Genomic DNA, 27,147 nt, shown 5'->3' with positions numbered 1-27,147 from the left:
TAGATAGAGCATGGGATTGGAGGTAGTGTAGTGGATGCTGTCTATTTCCTGGGGAGAGAGAATCCCTCCGGCCCTGGCACTGAAGTGTGGTCAGTTTGATTTCACAGAAATTGATTCAATTTTGTGGCTGTACAGAGTTAGACAGACAGACGGAAAGCCTTGTGTGATTTAAATGCTTCATTTGAGGATACTATAAATAAGTTCAAGAATACTATTCATTGACTTGGTGATTTGGTAAACAAGAAGAGCATGATTTTCTTTGTTACCTGCAGTGTATCTTCTGGTGGTCATAAGTAAGTACATTCATGTTCCAAAGGCTAGAATCATGCCACTAAACGTTTGCCATCTCACTGCTAATGATTCTCTATCTCACAAAATGCATACCAACCCAAAAGTCACTTTCATTGAAACTTTCCTAGAGAAAGATATGAATTTAAAAAAGTAAACAAGCACCCGGGCATGGTGGCTCACTCCTGTAATCCTAGCACTTTGGGAGGCCGAGGCAGGTGGATCACCTGAGGTCAGGACTTTGAGACCAGCCTGGCCAACATGGTGAAACCCCATCTCTACTAAAAATACAAAATTAGCCAGGCATGGTGGCGTATACCTGTAATCCCAGCTACTTGGGAGGCTGAGGCAGGAGAATCTCTTGAACCTGGGAAGTGGAGGTTGCAGTGAGCCAAGATTGTACCACTGCACTCCAGCCTGGGCAACAAGAGTGAAACTCCATCTCAAAAAAAAAAAAAAAAAAAAAAAAAAGCAAACAAGCTCCAAGTTTCAATTAAACTGGTGCAAAATTTGTGTACATCTTTTTATTCCTTCCCTCTTACTCAATGTATTAAAAGTACTAGATGCTTGCTACCATGGAAGCTTTCTGAATATGCTATGCTAAAATGAAAATTATCTTTGTGCACTGTTGCTTCTATCCTTTCTTCCACCTTCTAGGACTCTTGATTCAAATTTATTGATGAGTTCATTCTTTTCTCATAAACTGATGAGGCTGTGATATCAGGCTCACTTGACAGTCGTCCTCAGCTGAGAAGGAAGCCAGCACCCATGAGATTCACGGACGCACAGAAGTGGTGCTAAGTGCATATCTAGGGCAAGGGTTATGAAGGAAATTGATGAATGAAGGACTGAGAAGGCACTTATTACAAAATAATGGTTTAAATTAGACTCACAAATTTTATCTTACATAAATTGGCTTGATACTTCATTTTAAGTTATTCTTCTTGCAAAATGCCCTTTACAAAGTCCCTCAGCTTCCGTTACAAATGATACTGCAGTCAAGATTCATGATTTAATTCCTGAACCTCCCTGAAGGCAAGACATTTTTTTTACCGCAAAAAGATGAAATAATCGTAGCAGCCTGACACACGATGTGCAGTTAAATGCTGTAAGTAAATACCATCAAGTAGAAGAACTTAGGTAAATGGTTTTTGATTCCACATCACAAGTTCTTAATTCTTAAACAACCATCCAAATAATCAAAGTAAATTTAATCAGTGGAAAAATACAAGAAACTATACTATATTTCATTCTACATTAATAATTATGGTAGCCATTTCTTCTTGATTATAAAAGTAAAACTGCTGGCCAGGCATGATGGCTGATGCCTGTAATTTCAGCACTTTGGGAGGCCAGGGTGGAAGGATCGTTTGAGTTCAGGTGTTCGAGACCTGCCTGGGCAACATAGTGAGACCTCATCTCTTTAAAAAAAAAAAGTAAAGTTTCTAAGAATATCAACCCTTGTTACACACAGGCGGTGGATCCTCTGATCCTACTGGTTGGGCTATAGAGTGATTCTAGACAAAAAGGGAAGATTACCACTGTACCAAGGGTAATGCTGCTTTCTGGGAGATAGACAAGCTGGAAGTAAGAAAAAAATAAAACAAAAACATTTAGGACATGTTGGCAATTTACCTGCAGCAATCTCTGCAAAAATGAAACTCAAAAATTTCAGATTTTAGACTTCTGTATTTTTTCTTTAGTTTTGTAATCTCAGTTTGCATCTTAAAGCCAAGGTTTCTGTTACTTCAAATTGTTACATTATAAACTAGCTCTGTGAAAAGTAAGACCATTGCCTTCTTTTGAAAATAAAATACTCTCAATATAAAATATTAGAATTAAGAAGGAGGATTGTATTAACAGTTTCCCAAAGATATCCTGGTGTTGACAGTAGCCAAGATATGTAATCAACCTAAGTGTCTGTAAACAGATGAATAAAGAAACTGTAGAATATTATTCAGCCATAAAAAAATGAAATCTTGTCATTTGCAGCAACACGGAAGGAACTGAAGGTTATTATTTTAACCGAAATAAGCCAGGCACAGAAAGACAAATATCACATTTTCGCACTCATATGTGGGAGCTAGAAAGAGCTGATGTCATAGAGATAGAGAGTGGAATGGTAGATACCAGAGGCTTAGAAAGGTGGGGAGGGAGTTGAAAAGAGGTGAGTTTCCTCCCAAAGAGATAGGTTTGGGTACAAACATACAGATAGATGGAAGAAATAAGATCTAGTGTTCAATAGCACAGTAGGGAGACTGTACTTAACAGCAATATATTGTATATTTCAAAAAAGAAGATTTGAAAAGTTCCCAAAACAAAGAAGTGATAAATATTGGAGGTAATGGATATCCTAAATACCATGATTTCTTCATTGCACATCGTATGCACGTATCAAAATACATGCCCCTTGTATATCTATAAATATTATCTTTCAATAAAAATACTGTTACTTTTTTTAAAAGGCACTATAGTGTTGAGATTCTAAGAAGTGTCATTCTTCAATTATGCTCCTTTAATAGCCTTATTCAAATATAAGCTTGGTGCAAAAGTCATTGTGGTTTTTGCCATGTATGCATGTTTCATTTAGGGAAGGTAGCCTTTGATCTAGTAAGACTATGTAAAATCCTAGTTTTTAAAGTCAAACAATAATAACATTGAGTCTCTTCAGTATGTTCAGGAGTATTCTGCCAAATTTTGGTCATACTTTTCATGTGATCACTAGTCAATATTAATTATGGTTGTTATTGAACACTATTGAAATAGTGAACAAATCTGAGATATAGATTGCATCCTTTAGAATGGAAATATCCCCTACTCTCCAATGCTGAAAAAAGATTTTAAGTTACAATGAATATGGTCAATCCAGTGTATACAGAGCTTTCTATAGATCATGACATCTACTAATGATTTTGAGGAAAAATAGTAGGTCTGCTGGAGCCAAGTTTATTTTGAATATATCATGCATTTCTTGGTCTTCAGTTTACTAGTAGTATTGGCAATGAATTAGCAATTTCCTCTCATGAGTACCATAAAATTCATGCTTTCTGGTTATGTGTTAGTCCATTTTCACACTCCTGATAAAGACATACCTGAGACTGGGTAATTTATAAAGAAAAAGAGGTTTAATGGACTCACAGTTCCATGTGGCTGGGGAGGCAAGAGACAGAATGAGAACCAAGAAAAAGGGTTTCCCCTGATAAAACCATCAGATCCCGTGAGACTTAGTCACTATCACAAGAACAGTATGGGGGAAACCACATCCATGATTCAGTTATCTCCCACCAAGTCCTTCCCACAACACATGAGGATTATGGGAGCTATAATTCAAGATGAAATTTAGGTGGGGACACAGCTAAATCAGATCATTCCGCTGCTGGCCACTCCCAAATCTCATGTCCTCACATTTCAAAACCAATCATGCCTTCCCAACAGTCCCCCAAAGTCTTAACTGATTTCAGCATTAAATCAAAAGTCCACAGTTCAAAGTCTCATCTGAGACAAGACAAGTCCATTTCACCTATGAGCCTTAAAATAAAAAGCTAGTTAGTTACTTCCTAGATACAATGTGGGTACAGGCATTGGGTAAATACAGCCATTCCAAATGGGAGAAAAAAGCCGAAACAAAGGGGCTACAGGCCCCATGCAAGTCCAGAATCCAGTGGGGCAGTCAAATCTTGAAGCTCCAAAATGATCTCCTTTGACTCCATGTCTCACATCCAGGTCACGCTGATGCAAGAGGTGAGTTCCCATGGCCTTGGTTGGCTCTGCCCCTGTGGCTTTGCAGGGTATAGCCCCACTCTTGACTGCTGTCATGGGCTGGTATTGAGTGTCTGCGGCTTTTTCAGGTACACAGTGCAAGCTGTCAGTGGATTTACCATTCTGGGGTCTGGAGGATATTGGCCCTCTTCACATAGCTCCACTAGACAGTGCCCCAGTGGGGACTCCATGTGGGGGCTCACACCGCACATTTCCCTTCTGCACAGCCCTAGCAGAGGTTTTCCATGAGGGCCCCGCTCCTGCAGCAAATTTCTGCCTGAACATCCAGGCATTTCCATACATCTTCTGAAGTCTACATGGAGGTTCCCAAACCTCAATTCTTGATTTCTGTGCACCTGCAGGCTCAATGCCATGTGGAAGCTTCCAAAGCTTGGGGCTTGCACCTTCTGAAGCCACGGCCCAAGCTGTACCTTGGCTTCTTTTAGCCATGGCTAGAGTGGCTGGGACACAGGGCACCAAGTCCCTAGACTGCACACATCATGGGGGCTGTAGGCCTGGCCCAGGAAACCATTTTTTCCTCCTAGGCTTCTAGGCCTATGATGGGAGGGGCTGCCCCAAAGGTCTCTGACATGCCCTGGAGGCATTTTCCCTATTGTCTTGCTGATTAATATTTGGCTCCTCGTTACTGATGCAACTTTCTGTAGCTGGCTTGAATTTCTCCTCAGAAAATGGGTTTTTCTTTTCTATTGCATCGTCAGGCTGCAAATTTTCTGAACTTTTACACTCTTGTTTCCCTTTTAAAACTGAATGCTTTTAACAGCACCCAAGTCACCTCTTGAATGCTTTGCTGCTTAGAAATTTCTTCCTCCAGGTACCCTAAATCATCTCCCTCAAGTTCAAAGTTCCATAAATCTCTAGGGCAGCAGCAAAATGCTACCAGTCTCTTTGCTAAAACATAGCAAGAGTCATGTTTACCTCAGTTCCCAACAAGTACCTCATCTCCATCTGAGATCGCCTCAGCCTGGATTTCATTGTCTATATCATTGTGGGCATTTTAGTCAAAGCCATTCAACAAGTCTCTAGGAAGTTCCAAACTTTCCCGCCTTTTCCTGTCTGCTTCTGAGCCCTCCAAACTGTTCCAACCTCTGCGTGTTACCCAGTTCCAAAGTCGCTTCCACATTTTCAGGTTTCTTTACAGCAGCACCCGACTCTACCAGTACCAATTTACTGTATTAGTCTGTTTTCATGCTGCTGATAAAGACAAATCCAAGACTGGGTAATTTATGAAGAAAAAGATGTTTATTGAACTCATGGTTCCAATCATGGCAGAAGGTGAAAGGCAGGTCTTACATTGGCAGCAGGCAAGAGACAGAATGAGAACCAAGTGAAAGGAATTTCCCCTTATAAAACCATTAGATCTCATGAGACCTATTTACTACCACAAGAACAGTATGGGGGAAACCACCCCCATGATTCAGTTCTCTCTCACCAGGTCCCTCCCACAACATGGGATTATGGGAGCTACAATTCAAGATGCGATTTCATTGAGGACACAGCCAAACCATGTCAGGTAGTATCATTTTATAATTTGGTACTTTTTGATATGATTCAGATTATCTTGTTAGACTTGGAGGCTGGATATTAGAAATACTTCACAGGCTGGATATTAGAAATATAAATCCACACTATTGTCTGAATCCGCTGTTGATAATGATGATGTAAAGACCTATACTTTTTATTATGTTGGCCATTAGGTGTATGACCTTGCATAAATCATCTTACCTTTGTCCTCAGTTTCTCTAAAATAGGAGTTTGGACCAGATCATTTCTAAAAAACATATTTAAAAGAAACCTGTAATATCCTCTAATTCAAATAAATATCCATTTTTTTATGTTTTTGTTGTGTTATATTGTGATCATGCCCTTCATATATGAAGATGCTGCTCTTTCCTTGTGACCAGCAGCCTGTAAGTCAGCAGTGCAAAAATGCAAAATTAGGTGTACTGGTCAGTCTCCAGCATTGTATCCAGTCTCCTTTTAATGATTTATTTGTGCAAAACAATTTTATGAATATAGACACTGCATGATGTGTCACTACCCTAACCCAAAACTCTTTGCATTACGATTTTTGTGATTTAAATGGGACCTTTAAAATTGTATATGTTATAAAATTTTCTAAATTAATTTTTAAAAATCTGAATATAACTTGTCCAGTTTTTCTAGAGAACCAAGAGAAAAACATATTCCTTAAATGAGACTTCACTTGTATGTTACGCTAATGGGCCTGGAGAAAAATGTGACAGTTACAATAGTTGCCCATTTGATAAAACATCACTGGGATTGTTTTCTATCAGAGCACAGTGGAGGAATTTCTGGGAACTTGGCCCTTTTAACAATTAATAACTAGAAGCCATTCTTTGAGCACGTATGTTCCAGAGATGGTGCTGCTTGTGTTATGAAAATTACCTCCTGTGATGCTGAATTAGAAAAGCTAGTGCTGTTTCTTCTCTATACTCACGACACTTCACTTCTGGCACTAGGCATGTGGGGGATTTTCCACAAGCAATTCTTCAATTCTGTGTGCACAATTCAATTCTGACTCAGTTGACCTGGAGTCAGCATCAGATTCTACAGGTTGAGGGCTCAGTCCAACAAGACTGCCCCCACTTCAGACACCAGTCCCGAGTCCAGATTGTCACCTCAGCTTCTAATGACCAGCTATAAGTTGTGGGTTTCCATGCCTCCCCCCACCTGCCTTAGGTCCAGTTGTTTGCTAGAATGGTTCACAGAACTCAGAAAAACACTTTACTTATGTTTTCCCATTTGCTATAGAGGATATGACTCAGGAACAGTCAAATGGAAGACAGCCATAAAGCAAGGAATGTGAGGAGCACACAGAGCTTGCATGCCCTCTCTGGGCACCATCCTCCAGGCAGCTCCATGTGTTCACCCACCCAGAAGTTCTATGAACTCTGTCCTTTTAGGACTTTATGGAGATTTCATTACATAGGCATGATTGATTACATCCTTGGTCATTGGTGATGGACTCAATCTTCAGCTCCTCTTTTCTCACTGGAGTTCAGGAAGCAGGGCTAAAAACATTATCCCTCTAATCATGAGGTTGGTTCCCCAGGCAACCCACCCCCATCCTGAGTCCATCCAGGAGTCACCAGTCATCTTATTAGTGTACAAAAGACATTGAGCACTTTGAAGATTCCAAGGGTCCTGGAGCTGTGTTCCAGGACATAGGGCAAAGACCAAACGTGTGTGTGTGTGTGTGTGTGTGTGTGTGTATTTCTTATGTCACCGATGCTCCAAGCAATTCATAATCCCTGAAGTAGGTATTATTATCCCTATTTTGCAGATAAGGAAACTGAGGATCTGAAAGTCAAGTGAATATCCAAGGTTATATAGGAAATGGCAGTTAGGACCCTCATCGAGGTTTTCCCTTCTCAAGGTTATGACCTTGACCGTCATCACCAGCAGGTGGAGAACGTAGGCAGAGTCATGTGTGCATGCACTTTACAAATGTTGTCTCCATAAAGCACTCCAAGCAGAGCCCTGCTTCTGTGGCTGCAGGAGAAAAACACTCTGGAGCACAACATTCTCAGGTAACTCAGCTACTTGGAGATAAACTGGTCTTGTTCTGCGTTGTCCACTCTCCCACCCTCCTGGTCTTGTAATCTAAGGCCAGAGCAGCTTCCAAAGATCCTGGTGTGTGGCTTTGCAACTTCCTCTTTACTCTCTCTCTCCCCTGCCCCAGGCCAGCTGGGGCATCTGGAAGCAAACATGTCTGGTCCTCTGGGCCTCATCTTTTCTCTATATGAGACTGGGAACAGTTCTGCCTCCCACAATCCCTTCCTTTCCCTGGCAGACGTCAAGACATGACCTTCCAAGTTCTGTACCCACCACTGCAACCCATACCTGCCCTCCCTTTCCTCTTTCTTGGCTTAAAAATGTCCAAATATAAGCTTATTTCTTTTAATAAAGGGCACCTTTGAAACGGGAGCGTTCCCTGGTCCTCCCTTGCAGGACATGTGACGGGTGTGGCTCTCTGTTTGGCTGCCTTGAGCTCAAACCCCTTACGGGAGGGGGAGCATGCAGACAGGCAGGTGTTGGAGCCTAGGTGAGTGCTTTGGACTCCACCCCTGCCCAGCTCTAGTGGGCGAGCACTTTGGGCCCCAGCCCCACTCCAGCTATGATTATGTCTAGGGGTGGGTGCCTGTGACTCCTAAAGCCCAAGGAGGCATGTTACAGTGTGCTCTTTCAGCTTTGCCATCCACTGATGGCTTGAGTGTTTAACCAGCTCAATGGACCCTCTGCCTTTTCGCAAGGGCAGAAGGCCAGTGTGACAGCTTTCTGTATCCTGAGCTCTTGTCCAGTGTCATGGAAGATTCAGGTCACACATGGACTTGAAGGATGAATGTGGGGGTTTTACTGAGTGGTAGAGGTGGCTATCAACAGGATAGATGGGGAGCTAGAAGGGGGATGGAGTGGGAAGATGATCTTCCCCTGGAGTTTGGCCATCCAGCGGCCAAACTCCTCTCTGACCACCCCCAGCCAAACTCCTCTAGGCACTCAGACACTCTTTCCCTCCTCTCTTTCTCTGCCACGCCATTCTGCCATTTGTCTGCTTGTCTCCTCATCTCCTCATCTGCTCCTGGAGCCTGGGGTTCGGTATTTATGTGGGTACAGGATAGGGGGATGTGATGGGCCAAAAGGCAACTTTTTGGGCACAGAAACAGGAATGCCTGTTGTCATTTAGGGCTGAGGGTATCCAGCCTTGAGGCTGGGGCCTTTGCTGGGGAACCGCCCTCTTCTACCCAGTATTTCCCTGTCTCCTGTCTGTATCACATTTAATATTGTTGTAGCTCTTTAATAATTAATTAATTACTTGGGAGATATAAGCCACCTTAATTTACTATTTGCAAAACATGTTTAACTCCAGTACTCCCAATCACAAAACTTTTGTGAAAGACATTTTTTGAAGAATAAAATATTCTTTAGTAGGGACATAACTGCCTAAAATCAATAATATGGTAATCTGATTTTCAAAAAAAAAAATCAATAGTGCTTCCATCAAGCCCTCCTCTCTTTTCCAAACTACTTAGTTTATTTTTTCACTCTAAGCAACCCTTGGGAGAGGAAAAACTCTAGAAAATTTGCCTGCACATCTTATATCAGTTAAGCCCTGGTCCTAAGTAAAGTTGCTTATAAGGTGGTTCAGCTGTTATGTGGATACTGCCATCTTCATTTCTTCTGTAATGTTTGTTATTTTGGAATGTGTATAGGGACAGTTGGAAATGTTGTAAGAAGTACAGGTAGTACGGGTGCAGCTTTGTAACACACCTCACCTGCAGCCAGGGCCCAGCCACATCTGACGTTCATGGGGCAAGTTGTTTCTTCCATTTCCATGAGTAATGGGCCACCTCCCTTGAATTGATAAGGAAGATTAAGAATGAGTAGGAGTGAGAATATATGACCCCAGAGAGAACCAGAACACCCACAATCCAAACACAGCACCTGTTTTAGTCTTTGTGTGTGATAGACTGGAACAGGGTTTCTTAACCTCAGCACTATTGACAGTTTGGGTCAGAAGGGTTTTTGTTGCGAGGTCTGTCCTTATCAGCATCCCTAACCTTTACCCCCTAGATGGCAATGGCACCATCTCCAGTAATGACAACAAAAAATATCCTCAGATATTGTCAAACATCTCCTGGTGATAGGGTAGGGTAGGGTAGGGCAAAATTACCCTTGGTTGAGAATGACTGGACTAGAATTAGAAGCTAAAGTGGCTTTTGGGATCCTTTCATTCTGTCACAACAAGTCACTCATGTAAAGAAAGAAAACAAAACCACACTTCATGCATAGGCCCAATGTGTCTTGTGTTCTGATGCTACCATGGCATTGGGCCAAGTCACAGAACTCAGACATCCTGCCTGTAGAGATCTCACAGTGTGGTCAGGGAAGCAGATATGTCAAAGAACAATCATATTTTAACAGGGTTTACAGGGAGAAAATTGGTCATATTGTTGGATGTTATGTAGATAGAGCTATCAGATTGCCGACCACACTTTCTACTTTTCAAATGACCCCTCTGGGGTTGGTAGACATAGGCTTATTTTGAATGGGGTGCCACAGAGGCACCCCTTGCTCCTTCCCCCTTCTTGGATCCTCATTCAGGTTGCTTCTGCCTGGAAGGTCTCATCTCAGACTTTTATATCTCTCAGTATGCCCTGCCATTTACAGGGAGGTCTGCCTCCTACAGGAAGCCATTCTAAATTGCTTTAGCTTGCATTGATGTCTATCCACCCAGCTCCCATTATGAAACTCATAGTCTCTTCTACACAGTTTATGGCTCGACATGCAGTGGTATTTGGTCCCCTCTGTTTCCCATGCCATGATCTTATCAAGTAGATTGTGAGCCCTTTGAAGGTAAAAATCAGATGTTATACTGGATTATTCACATAAAAGGGCTAAGCAAGTCACTGTTTGATTATTTGTCATTGGCTTGCAAAACCAGACATGGGAGGGGAACTCAAAAGTATGGGGAAGGCAAGTGAAAGATAAAATGAAATTGAAAAAAAAAACAACAGAAACTGGAAGCCAGAGATCGAGAGGTGTTTGGCCTTCTGATGGGCACATTCCTTTCTGCCTAATAAACTTCTACAGATGCTTCAAAACCCCGGAGCCCATGTTACCTTCTCTGTGCTTTCTGTGGCTTGAGGTGACTGGGGGATCCCCTGCAGCCATTGGCCAAGTGTCTCCTCTCTTCCTGGACTGTCAGGTGTTCTGTCCAGAGGCTGGGGTATCTCAGTACATTTCTGCTTGGCTTGGCAAATAGTGAGTTCTCAATCAAAATATGAATGACTGCCCTAAAGTTTAAGCAAGGGGAGGATCTCTTTAGTGAGGAAAAGCTTGTTCTTTATTAATACCATAAAACCCTTATTGATGGGAAAACTAAAGGACTGCGAGGAATTCTAGGAACTCACAGAAAGGCATTTGTTTGTTATGTTAAAATATTATTTGAAGTAAAGGATAAAATATGAGAAGGCATCATAGCTATCCCTCCCTTTCCCCATGCCTTACTGAGGATTAATGAGCTGCCAAACCTCACATAAGAGATTGACAGTTCTTTATGTCAGTGGAAAGAATTTCTTTGCACTTCAAGCAATGTGATATGCAAGCCACAGCAGGATGTCAGGAAAGGAGACATGATTTGGAGTTTAACTGGGAAATGGGCCGGGCAGCAGTGCCCAGACACACTGGTGATTATTCTTCCATCAGACTTCATCTAGAAGCCTCCAGAAGTGAAGGGCTAGGGGATTTGCCTTAATCAGAGAAGTTATCAGTTAGCGCTCTGTTACCTTTGAAGAAAAATTACAGCTATGTGAAAACCCACTATGTGCCCAGGACTGTGGGATGTGGGATGTGTGTGTGTGTGTGTGTGTGTGTGTGTGTGTGAGAGTGTGTGTGTGTTTGTGTTTCCTTTAGTCCTTATCATAACCTTATGTAATAATTACTATTATACAATTTTAAAGATGAGGAAAATAGGTTCTTTTTGCTCAAAGCCATATAGCAAAGAGATGGAATAACAGACCCTCGATTCATATCTGACCTCAGAGTCCAAACTCATTAGCCAGCCTACAACCTTCCAGGAAGCAAAAAAACAAAACAAAACAAAACAAAAACAAGAAAAAAAACTGAGTTTTTTTTTTTTTTTTTTTTTTTTGAGGTAAATGGCCTTCCTTGGGGTTCCCTCTCTGTTGGGTTGTGACAGGAGCTAGATTTACTTTTAAAAATTAAATGTATTTCCAGGAAGGGGAATATCACATTCCGGGGACTGTTGTGGGGTGGGGGGAGGGGGGAGGAACAGCATTAGGAGATATACCTAATGCTAAATGACGAGTTAATGGGTGCAGGAAATCAACATGGCACATGGATACATATGTAACAAACCTGCACATTGTGCACATGTACCCTGAAACCTAAAGTATAATAAAAAAAAAAAAATTAAGTGTATTTCAAGTATTTTACAATTGAAGATAACACACACCAACCGGACAAATAATTGACAAAAAGATTTTATTCAATTTGCTATTTTAAGGATTTTTTTTTCCAGGGCCTTAAAAATAGTTTTATTGAGATGTAATTTATACGCTATAAAATTCCCCCATTTTAAGTGTACAATTCAATAATTTTTAGTAAATTTATAGACTTGTTCACCCTTTATCACCATACAGTTTTAGAATATTTTATCACCCCCAAAACATTTCTCATCCTTTTAAGGGCTTTTTGTTATAGAATTCCTAAGGTAGTTGTGGGGAAAAGGAGATGGAGAAGGAGGGGTAAGGGGAAAAGGTGGGAAGGAAAGAAAGATTGAATAATAAAGTGAAGTGAGCACTCTAGGGAATTATAGAGCAGAAAGGGGCCTTAAAGATGACTTAATCAAAATCTTCATTTTAAAGATGAGGAAGAGAAAGGATCGAGAAGTTGGGCAGCTCAGCTGAGTTGGTGGTACACGAAGAGTCTGGTTTTCTGAATTTTAGTCTGTTACTCCTGCAGTTACCATGACGCAAAGATATTTAGTGGTTTCAAACAACTGTTTTCCTTTTGCTCACAATTTTATGGTCCGAAAGGGTTCTGCTGGGTGATTTGTCTATGGTCAATGTGGCATCTGCCTAGGATTCTTGGGCAGGAGGATGCACTTCCATGAGAACTTCGCTTACATGTCTAGTTCCTCGGTGCCCCTTGGTCTTCCTCTCCACATGGCGTCTCATCTGCCAGGGCCTCTCTCATGTGTCTTGAGCTTCTCATGGCATGGTGGTTTCAGTAATTCTTATGTGGCATGACTTTTAAAAGAGGGGAAACAGAAACTGCCAGGTCAGTTAAAATCTGTGTTTGGAATTGACACAGAGCCACTTCTCCATATGCTATTGGTCAAAGCATCCCCTATATTCTAGGGGGTGGAGAAATGGGCACGGCTTCTTGATGGGGAATGGCAAGAGCCACATGGCAAAAGAGCACATGGACAGGATGTATTATTTTAACCATCTTTGGAAAATACAGGAAGCAAGAACAGGACTACGCAGGTGAACATCTCTGCAACATCCTTCCACATTTAAACCTGGTTCTTTCTTGTGATTCTGTAATCGTCATTGCCTTGTAGGATAAAATTGAAACTCCATAGTTAATCCTAGAAACCCCTTTCAAGCTTGCTCACGTGGATTCTACTCTCTAGCAACAATAAAACCCCACTATTTCCCAAACACACCAGCTCCTGTGCACACACTTCTCCTTGTCTGTCCTTCGTCTCCCCAGGTCCTCTGCTGTCTCTCCACCTAGCCAATTCTTCTGACCCATCCTGTCAAACTCAGCTCAAGTGCTGATGACTTGATGACCACGGCAGATGCAGTTTCTCCATTCGTCAAGCACCATATTCACTTTTCTCTATGAGTGCATACCAAGCTGTATTGTGATTTTTAAACTTTTGTGGAGTTTTTTTTTTTTTTTTTTCTGCTTGGGCAGTGATCTCATGGTGACTTCTGTAGGGTCTGGCATGTACCAGACATCTGATAAGTTGCATGTTGAATGAATACATTTATACATATTAGATGCTTAAAGGGGTCGGAATTCCATATGTATTTTTAGATCAGTGGTGTCAAAACAAGATAGTTCCCTTGACCCCTTCGCGGGACTTGTGAAAGGGTGGCTCCCTTACTCAGCCAACAATGCTCAAACGCCTTGCAAGACGGGGAACATGCAGGTGAGTGGGTACAGGAGCCAGGGCAAGTGCCTTTGGGTCCTGGCAGGAACAAACCGCGAACTGGCCCACAGCAACCATTAAACAGCTCAGTGGAAAGTCAGTGTGACAGCCTCTTGACCTGCACCTGGGTCCCTGTCCAATGCCCAAGAGGAATGAGGTCACACAGACTTGAAACATGGTGAATGTGGAGATTTTAGTGAGCCGTGGAAGTGGCTCTCAGCGGGATGGAGAGCTGGAAATGGGTTGGAGTGGGAAGGCAGTCTTCCCCTGGAGTTTGGCTGTCCGTGGCTGAACTCCTCTCTGGCCATAGTCTCCGACGTCCAGTTGCTGCTTCTCTAGACATTCAGACACTTCTCTCTTCTCTGTGTGTGTGTGTGTGTGTTGGGTCTCAGGTCTGGGGTTCTTACAGGCACAGGACAGAGGGCGTGGTAGACCAGAAGGCAACATTCAGGCAGGAAAACAGGGATGCGATGTTCTCATTTAGGATCACAGGTCCAGGCTTGAGGGTGAAGCCCTCTCCAGGGACCCCACCCTCTTCTACCCAGTATTTCCCTGCCTCCTGTACGTATCAGTGTCATCTTACAGTGTGGCTTTAACCAAGAACTGAGGCAAAGCCCAGTTCCATGTAGTAGCAGACACTGCACATTCAGATCAGCTTAATGGGCTGTGTTTTTTCTGTTACTGACTCAGCCACCTTATGATCTTATAGCCATTGTTTCATTCCTTAGAACCCCAATTAAGGAAGCAGACCAATGCATGGAGGCATCAACATACAATTATTCTAAGATATACCAAATGTCATTTTATAAAGAACATTGAGGTCCTTATGAGAAGAATTACCTGCTTGGTAGCAGTGCCAATTCACAGCTCTCTGCTTGTCCCAACATAGTATGCTGCCTCCCTGTAGCCAAGAGAAGCCACTTTGTAAAAGATTCTGCATAAATTTCATGCAAGGGCTAATCTGCCTCATTCTATGGTCCCTAATTACTAACAGTGTTGTTCTGACTACCAGGAGAAATTGCATTGGCCTACATGAACTGAAATATTTCAAGTGGGAAGGTCATTGCTTTCATGTGTGTCCGTGTGAAAAGACCACCAAACAGGCTTTGTGTGAGCAATAAAGCTTTTAATCACCTGGGTGCAGGCGGGCTGAGTCTGAAAAGAGAGTCAGCAAAGGGAGATGGGGGTGGGGCCGTTTTATAGGATTTGGGTAGGTAAAGGAAAAAGGGAGTTGTCCTCTGGCGGGGGGAAAAAGGGAGTTGTCCTATGGCGGGCAGAGTAGGGGGTCCACAAGGTACTCGGTGGGGGAGCTTTTGAGCCAGGATGAGCCAGGAGAAGGAATTTCACAAGACAATGTCATCAGTTAAGGCAGGAACAGGCCATTTTCACTTCTTTTGTGGTGGAATGTCATCAGTTAAGGCAGGAACCCGAGATCTGGATGTGTAAGGGTAGGTCACAGGGGATATGATGGCTTAGCTTGTCAGGCTCAGAGGCCTGACAGTTGCTTTCAATGAAAATTCTGCTCCAAAAGCAAGGTTGAAAACAGCAATGGCCTGTTGAGAGTTTAAATAAGCTCCTTTAGCAAAGGTAGCTTTCAACTCCTGGTGGAGAGAATAAGCAAATCTAGTTATGACCGCCTACTAATTAGTTAGATAGGGCTCCCCTGGGGAGTCTGTATTTAAACATAATTAATACGGAATATTGAGAGGAGTAATGAAATAAAAACGCATCACATGCAGACACACACTTTTAATTCATATGGGGCAAAATCTAGTTACTAAGCCTAATCATATTAGACAGCTGACACTTGGGGAAGATTTCCCTGATTTGAAATAATAGCTAGCACCTGCTTTTGTTATGAGACGCAATTAAAACTGAGAAGGAGAAGGCAGCATAAATCGAAAACTGAAAAGCTAAAATGCATTTTTTTTTTTTTTTTTGAGATGGAGTCTCGCTCTGTCGCCCAGGCTGGAGTGCAGTGGCATGATCTCAGCTTACTGCAACTCTGCCTCCCGGGTTCACGCCACTCTCCTGCCTCAGCCTCCTGAGTAGCTGGGACTACAGGAACCTAAAATGCATTTTTATTTCAACTTTTAGACTGTTAAATCTGGACTAATAAGCCACTGACAAATATGAAAATCTACAACAATCAAATAGGAGATAACATGGAGAGATGAGATGTGGATGGTTCTGGAAGAATTAGAGAATGCAAATAAAGGAATAAATATGCTTTTTTTTTTTTTTTTCCTGTGAGATCCAGAATCTTTGGTATTTCTTCTGTGGCCTCTGTACCCTGTAGTCGGCAAATTAATGCTCGCAAGTCAGTCCAAATAGTTGTTGCTCCTGTTAATACTCAGTTATTCGGGGATTTTTCTCAGTTAGACATAACCTTCTTTGTAAGATGCTTACCCTGTAGTTGCTAAATTACTCTGTACCCTATAGTTGCTAAATTAATGCTTGCTAGTCAGTCCAAATAGTTGTTGCTCTTATTAACTTCTCAGTTAGACATAACTTCCCACTAAACATCTTTATTCCTTCTAAGAAAACTTTTTACACCTTCTGCTGCTCTGATATACCTCCCTCCTGTGAATGGAGACAGACGGATAGGAGATTCTGGAAACAGGATTCAACTCCTGTTTCCAAAGACTTGGCACCTGGGTAAAGGGCAGCCTTTGATGGAAGGGTTTTCTTGGGTAGACACTTCTTTGTAAGGCCCATCTCACTCATGTTGTTCATGTCCTGTTCCCTGGCCACCTACAGCTGCCTCTGCCATTTAGAGTCACTCTCCACTCCACATCACTGGGCTCTACTGGTCCTGATTCTCGATAACGAAACCTTCACATTGTATTAATTTTCCTCCTCCTGGAATTGAATTTTGGAACTTCCGGGCTCATCTGGTCACTCTGGCCCTGGTCTGGTATTCCTTTTGCTGCTGCCTCCATGGCCTTGGGCCAGTTTTACCTTTGTTCTGATTCATCTAGGACTTTATTCTTCTAGTCCTGGAGTTAAAGGGCAGCCTCTCCTACTCCCGTGTCCACTTCACTTGAGTCCAGTACCCCGAGGAAGGTGGGGAAGAATCTCCTTAGTAGAGCGAAGTCTTCCTGAGGCTGTCTCCTCCCAGGGCTTCTTTTCTGGGGAAAGAAAATTTCTCTCCTTCTTTGCAATTCTGGGACCCAGGCACATGGTCTTGGACATTTATTCCAGGAACCCCCTGTGTAACCCATCCCTCAGGGGGCTTAATTTCTTCCTCCTGAGCAGCAAATCTTACTGAGCACATTGCCATAGTCCTGGGTCATGGCCCTTCAAACCCCCTGGGATTTCCAGGTTTCTGGAAGAAAATTTGTATTGACATTCTAAATTCTGTACAGTAACATGAAATCCTGACAGCATTCCCGAGTACACATCGGGAGCTTCCCGCCCACTTCTCTGCTTTTCTGTTGGTGGCATGATTGAGTTCAAGGTATTTTAATGAACAAAATGATGATCTATGGTCAAGACACCATCCCTCAAAGGATGTGCGTTACCAATAGCTGAAGAAGTGGAGGAAAGATGTTTTCACACAAGAAAGTGAGTCTGAAGCATTTTCTCGTGCCTAATTCTTTTGGAAATAGCAACCAACAATTTTCTTTTTTGATTTCTATGAGTTAAAATTATACTGATTAACTTCAAATGAGTGGTCTCTTTTAAAAAACTTGTTAAAAAACCAAACAAAACAAGAAGCTTTTGTTTTTCTGTTACTATTTTTCTCCTATTTTAACTTTTGAAGTTAAAATGGAGGAGAATGACAATTTGAACAATGGTGAGTCTTTTTAGCCACAACTGTAATTTATATGAGTCTTATTTATTTTTGGCATTTAAATATGTTTTTAATGAAATTACATCAGTGAAAAATCAACAAAGTGATAGTTTGCATTATAATATGTAAGCAGTTGAGGAACCCTTTTTTTCCCTCTCTTTTGTGGGTTATAATGATTCTATAAAAATTTGAAACATTAAATGTATCTCCATACAGTATCAAATTTCCACCATGTGGCTGATGTGACAGGAGCTGACTCATAGTTGTCATAGCCCAAATTCATATTTCTTATAAATTAGATATAAGTGGGTCATATTTCTTGAAAATTTGATCATCTTTCTTGAAAAATCTCTATTAGTAAACCTATTTCTAATAGGTGTGCATTATTTGTTTAATGCTCACATCTATATTTTTCTTCTCTTTTCCTCTTTTTACAAAGAAAATGGCTTTTATTAAGCTAAGAAGTGTGTACATCAAAAGTGTAGAAACAAGGAAGAAGAGGTTTGGAGGATCATTTAACAAGAACACTCCAACTTTTAAAAAAATAAATCTTATATAGTTCTTTTTGAATTTTATCTAACAACAATTTGTAGGTTATCTTTTAAAAAAATTAGTCTTAAGTCATTTATGATTTTTGTTGTTTATATAGTATTGTTTTTGTAATTTCACTTTTCAACTTTTTGCTGCTGATATTTAAATATAATTGATCATTGTTATCTTGTATTTTTTTTTCTTTTTTTTTTTTGAGATGGAGTCTCACTCTGCCTCTCAGGCTGGAGTGTTGTGGCATGATCTCAATTCACTGCAATCTCTGCCTCCTGGGTTCAAGCAATTCTCCTGCCTCAGCCTCCTGAGTAGCTGGGATTACAGGAGACTGCCACCACACCCAGCTAATTTTTGTATTTTTAGTAGAGACAGGATTTCACCATGTTGGCCAGGTTGGTCTTGAACTCTTGACCTCAGGTGATCCGCCTGCCTCCGCCTCCCCAAAGTGCTGGGATTACAGGTGTGAGCCACCACACCCTGCCTGTTATCTTGTATTTTGAGGCTTTGCTAAATTAATTTACTAATTCTAATAGGTTTTCTTATAAATTCCCTAGCATTTCTACACAGATAATCATGCTATCTAAAAAGAGAGACAATTTTATAGTTTTTCCTTCATAATCTTTGTACCTTTCTCTTTTTGTTATTTGGTTCATTGTATTGAATAGGACACCCAATGCAAAGTCAAATAGAAGTAAAACGGGTGAAAATCTTTGCCTAGTTCCTGATCAGAGAAAAGATAGCGTTTCCCCTCCACACAGGTACCATCCTATCTCTAAGTGTTTTTTGGATGCCTTTTTCAGGCTAGGAAGTTTTCTTTCTCTTCCTAGTTTTCATCATGGATGAGGGTATACCAAATGATTTTACCACATCTATTGAGAGGATATTTTTATTTCTAATATGGTCTGTTGCATTGATTGCTATTTGGATGTTATATTGACCTTGCATTTCTAGGGTGAACCTCACTCACTCATGCTGCACTGTTATTTTTCTATATTGCTGGGTTCAATTTGCTAATATCTAGTAGAGGATTTCTTCTCATTCATGCTCATAAAGAATATTGGCCTGAAATTTGTCTTTTCTTATAATGTTTTTGTCAGGTTTTGGTATCAGTGTTGTGTGGCCTTGTAAAATGAGTTGGAAAATGTTCTGTCCTCCTCTGTTTTCTGAGAGAGAATATGTCAGATTGATAAAATGTTGTCTTTAAATGCTTTATAATATCTGGTGAAACTGGTCCTGGAGGTATTTGTTATCTTGTTTGTGGAAGGCTTTTGATGACAACTTCTGTTTCTATGTAGAATTATTCATACATTCCATTTCTTCTTGAGTCAGTTTTGGTAATTAAGTTTTCCAAGGAAGTTACATATTTCCTTTATGCTGTGGGATTAATGGGCATACAGTTATTTATAGTATCTCCTTATTGCTCTTTCCATCTTTAGGATCAGTTATTATATTCCTCTTTCATTTAAGTAATTGTTAACAGTTTTTCCAGAGAAATGGTTCTATGTTTTCTAATGATTTTCTCTAGGTTGTTTAGATTTCCTCTTTCTTAGGCAAAGCAAATTGCTTTTGTCTAGTCTTTAGCTCAGCTCTGATAAGTTTGTGAAAATGCTTTTCTAGCAGAAAAGACTCATACCAAATCATGAAAATCACTTTTAATATGCAGCCTATAAATACAGCTCTACAAAGAATGGGCATATAATTAACTGAATTTTGTATCTACATGTCAACTTGATTACACATTGAGATGTTTTCTGCCAGCATTTCAAATCCCAACTTTAGTGTTGCAATTTGCACACCATCTAAAGATGACTGAATGTAAGTTTTAGCTAAATTCATTTTCTGAAGAGGACACCTCTTAAGAGCAGGTGTTCTCTCCTGTGACACTGTTGAGTAATCCCACCTGTCATAACACACAGTATAAATCATCGTACTACAACTCTATTAACTTATGATTCATTCTGGCCTGCCTTGTAAAAACAAAGATGAAACGGTACCTGAGACTGAATGATTTAAGGCACCCTGAACAGGTCTTCTCTTCCTCGGAGTTCAGCCTAGTGCCCTCTGAGCATGTGCTATTTTCAGAGAGGAAATTGGTTCCTAAATTGAGAAGGTTCCTTAACTCTTTCAGACAGCAGAAAGACAGGTCCACCTTTTTCTAAATAGCTTCTTAGAGACCTGATGGAGTGTATGTCTTTCTCAAGTGCTTAGCTTACTGGTTGGAAGGGATTTGTACAGGAAGAGACTTGGAGTATCCTGTCATTTCCTTAAAGAAAATTCATAGCTTTTTCTTCCCTCCTTTATTTTCTGAAGGCAGTAATAAACCTCCATTAATTAGTCATACTTCATTGATAAGAACACAGTATTTGCCTGGTTTCGCAGCAATCTGTGGAAATTATTAGAGTGCTTTTCTAATTTCTCATGGAGAATACTCCACTAACACGGAATCTCCCACACAAAGATACCCAATTCTGGGCCATGTACATTTTCAGAATCTTTGTAGGACTGGTGGACCCTATTGGTACATCTCTGGGAAGTTACATGTAAAGAGAATATTACATAATATCCAATGTGAGTTATTTAATTTCTCCCAAAATTTCATTAAAATTAAAGAGATATAACTCCTTGAGCTTATCTTCTTCGTGTTAAAATTAACAAACTGCAGCTTTCAGATTCAAGAAATATTTGGAGATACCATTTAGAAAGGTATGAGTCAGATTTTGGAACTTTGTTGGACTGCTTTTGCAGGTGGTGAATTTTTTCCATTCCCACAGCCACCTTTTAAATAGGTGTGACTGAGCCCGTGTTGTTTTTCCTTTCAGATACAGGATGTGTCAGTTTAAGTAGGGAATTAAGGAGTGAGAGCAGAGAGAGTAGGCGGAGAGAAGGGCATTTTAGAAAGAACTGAGGCTTTGGAGACAGATCTGAGTTCTCACTTCTTGACTAACTGGTGGCTTGGCCGGAGTGGGTCTTTATCCCATAGATACTGATGGGATGGATGCAGAGAGAATGAAAATCTGGCAGTTGGATGAGTGGTGGAAACTAAAGTCAGAATTCCATGTATTTCCAGCATTTCCTGGGTGTGCTCAGCTCTGTGGTGCACAGGAGGGGGCATGAGACTCAGCTTCTGCCACCGGGAAACCTGCAGTCCGGGGACAACGGGGACGGACATGGCTATCTGGGATTCGAGTGTGAAGGAAGGAAGCCAGCCTTACCCAGAAGTATAAATAGTGGACAGTAGGGGCCCAGGTAAAAGGATCCTGTTTAGGAGAGGAAGTGCATGAGAGGATGGCTCTTTAGAAGAGGTGGCATTAGTGCCTGGTATGGACAGATGGATCAGTTGAATAAAGAGGAGACAGACGTTGCATGCCGAGGAAAGACCATGCTCAAAGACACAGAGGGACCAAAGTAAACAGTGCATTTGGGAGAATAAAAAGAAGTCATATGAAGCTGAATTGAGGGGTCTGTCTGCCTCCCTCCCTCCCTCCCTCCCTCCCTCCCTTCCTTCCTTCCTTCCTTCCTTCCTTCCTTCCCTCCTTCCCTGCTCCTTTCCTCTCTTCCTCTTAATCGCCCTCCATCCCTTTTTGATCCTTCTACCAGACACTGAGGATACGTGCTGAACCATTTAGCCCTCCTCGCTGAAGCTTAGAGGGACATCTCCCCTTGCATTAGGAATGAACCCCGGGGAATTGCTCTGAGGAGCAGGGAATGACTCACAGCTTCAAGTTCAGCTAGAAAGCTCTTTCAGTAGCCTAGAGAAGACAGACTGGGAAGCTTCATCAGGAGAACTGTCATGGCACTGCAGAGGCGGGGTGTATGCCATTAATTGTTATTAAAGTTCTCGGTGGAATTATTACATAGTCTAGTGTAAGTGGTAAAAGCATGAACCTGGAAGCCAGACTACCTGGGTTTGTACCTCAACTCCAGTCCTCACTGGATGTGTAACCTTGGGCACGTTGTTTAACTTCTCTCTGTCTCAGTTTACTTACCTGTAAAATGGGGATAACAATAGTAATTCCCTCATAGAGGAGTTGTGGGAATTAAATGACTTAATACAAATAAATAACCTCTTAGAAAAGTGCCTGGCATATATCAGTCCTGTACAAATAGAAGCTATAATTATTAAATTATTAAATTTAGTAAATTACTAAATTACTTCTTCTAGTGCACTAAATGAGGGTGAGCTTTCAAAAGAGGTGCCAGTTGGTCCCACTTTTGCTGGAAACAGTACATGAACTTGTTTGTTTTGTAGAAGTAAACAGCTTTTCAGGAATATGAAAGGATCACACATATTCAACTATTACGGAAAGAAAGAAAGCAGTAGCAACTATTTAGAGCCAATCTGGCTATTGTTATATTACTTTTCTTTCCAAATGTGGGAAGAAAGTTAAATGCAACAGACACACACATGTGCACACACACACACGTACACACAGACACACACACTCCTATGTATCTCTTTAGAGGAGATAGTGAAATATTTTGCTGAAAAGTTTTGGAAATAATCTCACAAACTGGCCTTTGGATTATTTCCAAAACTTATGGATATAACATTGGGGTAGAGGGAGAAGTCCCACGAGACTTATTTTCTACTTTTATCATCGAAGCAAATGGCCCATTAACACAGCTCCTTCAGGCTGAGCCCATTAGATGATGCACGCCCTCCAAGGACAAGGACACTGGGTGAGTGTTTTCTGCTGGTCGAAGGCAGAATTATTTCTTCTAGCGGAAGAATGAGAACAACCCTCCTTTTTGCACATAATGGTAGATATAAGAAAGCACCGTATATAGTGGGCAGAGAAATTACCAAGATGATAGCTGTCTTCAAAGGGAAATTCCTGTGTTTATAATTGAGTTTAGTAATTTTGGTTTCAGTAATGATGTGTCCTCATTAACTGTTCAAAAGTGATGTTAATTTTAAGGTTCATCAGTATATGAGGAACGTCTGTTTACTTGTAAACACATTTGCATATTTGCATTATTAGCAGAGTGATATAAAACCAAAAAAAATTTCAGGGAGCTCACTATAGATTTTGTACAATTTAACCTTCTTTAAAAAATAATCTTCAAAAATCCTAAATTACTTCTTACATTTACAACAAAAATAATTTCTATGATGATAGTGAATAGTTAAGCTTCCCAGTGTACTGTAATCAAGGGTTGCTCTTTTTTCTTTGCCTCCGGACATAATCTTAAACATGTTCATTCCAAACTGCCAAGCATTTGAATTGTACACAAATTTAAATTTGCTGTCACTAAAACAAGTGTGAAGCGTCCCTGTTTCTTGCTTCTGGTGAGCCTCTCCCTTCATTTATTCACCTAGGATCAGCCACACCTCACCTAGGATCAGCCACACCTTGTGTGTCAGAAGCATGCCATACAGAAAATGGAAGAGGCTGGCACCTCAGGGTCAGCGCGTGGCCACTCGATTTCCTGGGTCCCAGGAAACACTACAGCCAATGCATCCAACCATGACTTCCATCCTGCCAAATCCAAGCATTCGGTAGGGCCTAGCCACACTATGTCTACAGACACCATGGTGAATTATCATGCAAGGAGAATTGGATCAATTAATTAGTAGGCCTAATTGAAGCCAAATATAATTCATTATGCAATTTTGAGCTATTCAAATTTACTCCCCTAAGATTACATCATAGACTTATTGGCAAACAGAACATAGATATCAGTAAAGTCTCTTCTTGGTGAATCCTTGTTACCCCCCTTTGGTTACCTAGGATTCCTCCAGTTCCGGCATACACATTTTGAACATGCGGCCCACCATATGAAAGTCAAACACACACACGCCTCATGGACTTAAAGTATGCTTTGTTTTTCATCTATCTGATGTGACTAATAAATTGCTAAAGGGTAAAGTAACGTGTATAGACATGGTAGCGCCCATTTAGGATGGTTGATAGCAATTTTCTTCGTTGCTCACCATATTGCATTCAAAACAAATTTTAATGAGTATCAAAACTGAACAAGAACAAGAGATACTGACACTTCATATCTGTTTGGTGACACCAGATTTAAAATGGTTAAAGATATGAAGGCCTGGCAGTTTGGAATAAATGTACTTAAAATTATGTCAGTAAACTAGGAATAAAACAACTTCAGACACATCTTGGAATACAGCCTTGATTCATTTGTAATGACAAAATAATATCAACTAGTTTAATTATTTTTTATTTTATTTTATTTTACTTTAAGTTCTGGGATACAGATGCGCAGCGTGCAGGATTGTTACATAGGTATACATGGTGGTTTGCTACACCCATCAACCCGTTACCCAGGTTTTAAGCCCCTCAGGCATTAGGTATTTGTCCTGATGCTCTCCCTCCGCTTTTTCCCCACCCCCCAACAGGCCCCGGTGTGATGTTCCCCTCCCTGTGTCCATGGGTTCTCATTGTTCAACTCCCACTTATGAAATAGTTTAATTATTATTCATTCGGAATTGTAAAAGCACAAACCATTTCTCACTAAATTAATCTTTACATTAAAATGAATGGAAATCTCTTTCTCACAGTATTTCACCAAACTTTGTTGTTTGGTTCTGTTTTTTAAAAGAAAAATAAGGTAATTGACTTTAGAAAATGAAATATTTCAAATGTACACTGGTATTTAATCTTTAACAAATGTAGAATTTAATAGTATCATGAATATGCAAGGTCACATACATACTTAAAAATGTTACATGTAAATTATTTATTTATGGTATGTGTATGAGAGAGAGAGTGTGTGACAGAGAGACAGACAATGAGGGAGAAAGGATCAGTGTCATAAACTTGCCATTTGGGGATACATAAGTTCAGATCGAAGGTAAGTAAAGAGTTTGACAAAATTTCAGATTCATCCGATGGATGCTGATTGCTTAAGCTCATTTTTTTAAAGATTTAAAAAACTGTTTAAGAATTCTTCTGAGAAGCCATATGTTGCCATAGCCATAGCTCTTCCACACGGGATGAGTCAATTATGCAGGTTGTTTTGAGTTTCATGGTTTACTGGCAAACCTTAATAACAATTCTGGTTTCATTTCTGCTTCAATTATGCAAAAGTGAGAGCATGATTAATTAATCCTCTCCAGTCAATAGCAGTCTTGAAGGATTTTTGATCATTTGTACTGTAAATTCTTTTGAATATTGATACTTAGGGCACCAAATTATTTGCCCCACTGAAGAGTACATGCTGAAAATGGTTGTGAGTTTCAGAGATACGTCATGTAGGTACAAATTCTAAATCTTGACAAAAATACTTCATGGCTTACCCATTAGATAATAAAAAGTCAGTAATATCTGACTATATGGAAGGTACCAATAACAGATAATGTACAATTTTATACTTCCCTTATGATTATTCTAGTGTGTTATCTTAAATGACTTTTTCAGTGATGTTCTTATATAACTTATTTGCTTTTTACATTTTTTTCTACAAAAACAAGAGACAGTTCCCTCTTTTTGCAGTAGCCAAATGTATTAAGAGCAAACTAAATTACCAGATAGAGAAGTTCTCACCATGTATGGTCAGAGTGTATTTAATTTCATGCATGCATGAAAGATAATAATGTGATTTCCAGGTACTAAATATTCCTTAGCCATTCACACTCAGTACTATTATCTGGAATCAAACTAGATTAAACTTACAGAATGGTGAATTACTGAAAATAATGAAGTTAAGGCAAGTCATTAATCTTTATCTGCTTCTCTATTTTTTATAGCCTGGATGAAATGAAAAAATTCATTTGGGGGCTTATCAGATTTCAAAGGGTCTAACATTATGAAAAGAAGCACAGGACTGAAAATGTTTTTTTTTTCTTTTTTAATTATACACAGCACCTTTCTTACATGCCTCTGTTTTTCTTTTAGTGGCAGAGCATTTCTATAACACTGGTTGAGAAAGTTCAGATGATTGCTGTAATCCTAGGATCCCTGTTCTTAATAGCCAGTGTGACTTGGCTCCTCTGGTCAGCCTTCAGCCCCTATGCAGTGTGGCAGAGGAAGGACATCCTTTTTCAGATCTGCTATGGAATGTATGGTTTTATGGATCTAGTGTGCATAGGTAAGACCATGACCTTCAACGTTAACACACTGTCAGTAATCCATTTCTTTCAGCGATTACGTTTTCACCATTCGGATCTAATAGAGAATGTTGTGGATTGACTTATCTCAGTTCTCCAGTTAATGAATTAGCTGTGGGTCACAATTGGGCTGCTTTTCTAAGAAAGCATAGCATCTATATTCCCGTGTGGTTTGAAAAAAAATTAACAGGATAATGCCCATTTAAAGTGAGATGTTGTGCAACTGAAAGAAAGGAGGAAGGGTTGAAGAAATTCTTTGGAGTGAGTGGTATAAGGATAGTCATTTATTTCTAAGGAATAAGAGCAAACCAGTTTCCCTTTACAAAGCTGGGGAAGTCCTGGCTGATGCAAATGGTGGCACTATATTGTGTGTTTGGGGAGAGGACAGACATCTCGATGTCTTACATCATGATGACTGTGCAGATTTCTGAGGGCAGAAAGGGGCCCCTTGGAAGTTTAGGGACTTGGGGACAGTTTTCCTTGCCGGCCTGTGTCTCTTTGTTTTACTTAATAAACTCAGTGACTTAGAAGAGAAAAAGTATCGAACATTTTAGCTAAAATAAACTCTGCAAAAAGGTTACTTCTGTGTTTCATTTGACCCATCTGTTGCTCCCTAGTACTGTGAGAAAACGGAAGCCAATCATGCAGCATTTATGTGGCATGTGTGAGGTGCACAGGCATGGCAATGGTGACCAGTGGGCGAGGGGTAGAGCGGTGTGGGTGGCTGTAGGGAGGTACTACGGCATTGGGAGCATTTTCCTGCTCTGATGTGGCAGAAATGCACAGGCTCCACCCAGATCTACTGAATTAGGAACTTCAGGGGTGGGGCCTAGCCATCTGGGTTTTACAGCCCCTCCGAGGTTCTGATGCATGCTGAAGCTTGAGGACTACCAGCTTCAGCGGATGGATGCTAAGCTTGGGATCAAGAGACTTGGTTTCTAATCCGGGCCTCTGCTAGGG

The 27,147-nt window shown here is 40.7% G+C and overlaps 1 protein-coding gene across 1 annotated transcript in view; it reads left to right on the top strand.

The window, feature by feature from the left end:
* MARCHF11 (membrane associated ring-CH-type finger 11) overlaps positions 1–27,147 on the top strand; it is a 112,147-nt gene that overhangs the window by 62,556 nt on the left and 22,444 nt on the right. Inside the window, exon 3 of the mRNA XM_030813922.1 lies at positions 25,976–26,168. Within this exon, the coding sequence (XP_030669782.1) occupies positions 25,976–26,168 (193 nt within the window). The remainder of the gene's footprint in view (positions 1–25,975; positions 26,169–27,147) is intronic.

This window comes from Nomascus leucogenys, chromosome 6 (assembly GCF_006542625.1).
Source record: "Nomascus leucogenys isolate Asia chromosome 6, Asia_NLE_v1, whole genome shotgun sequence".
Lineage (NCBI taxonomy): Eukaryota > Metazoa > Chordata > Mammalia > Primates > Hylobatidae > Nomascus > Nomascus leucogenys.
The sequence above is the reverse complement of the archived record's forward strand: the minus strand, read 5'-3'. Positions and strand labels throughout refer to the sequence as shown.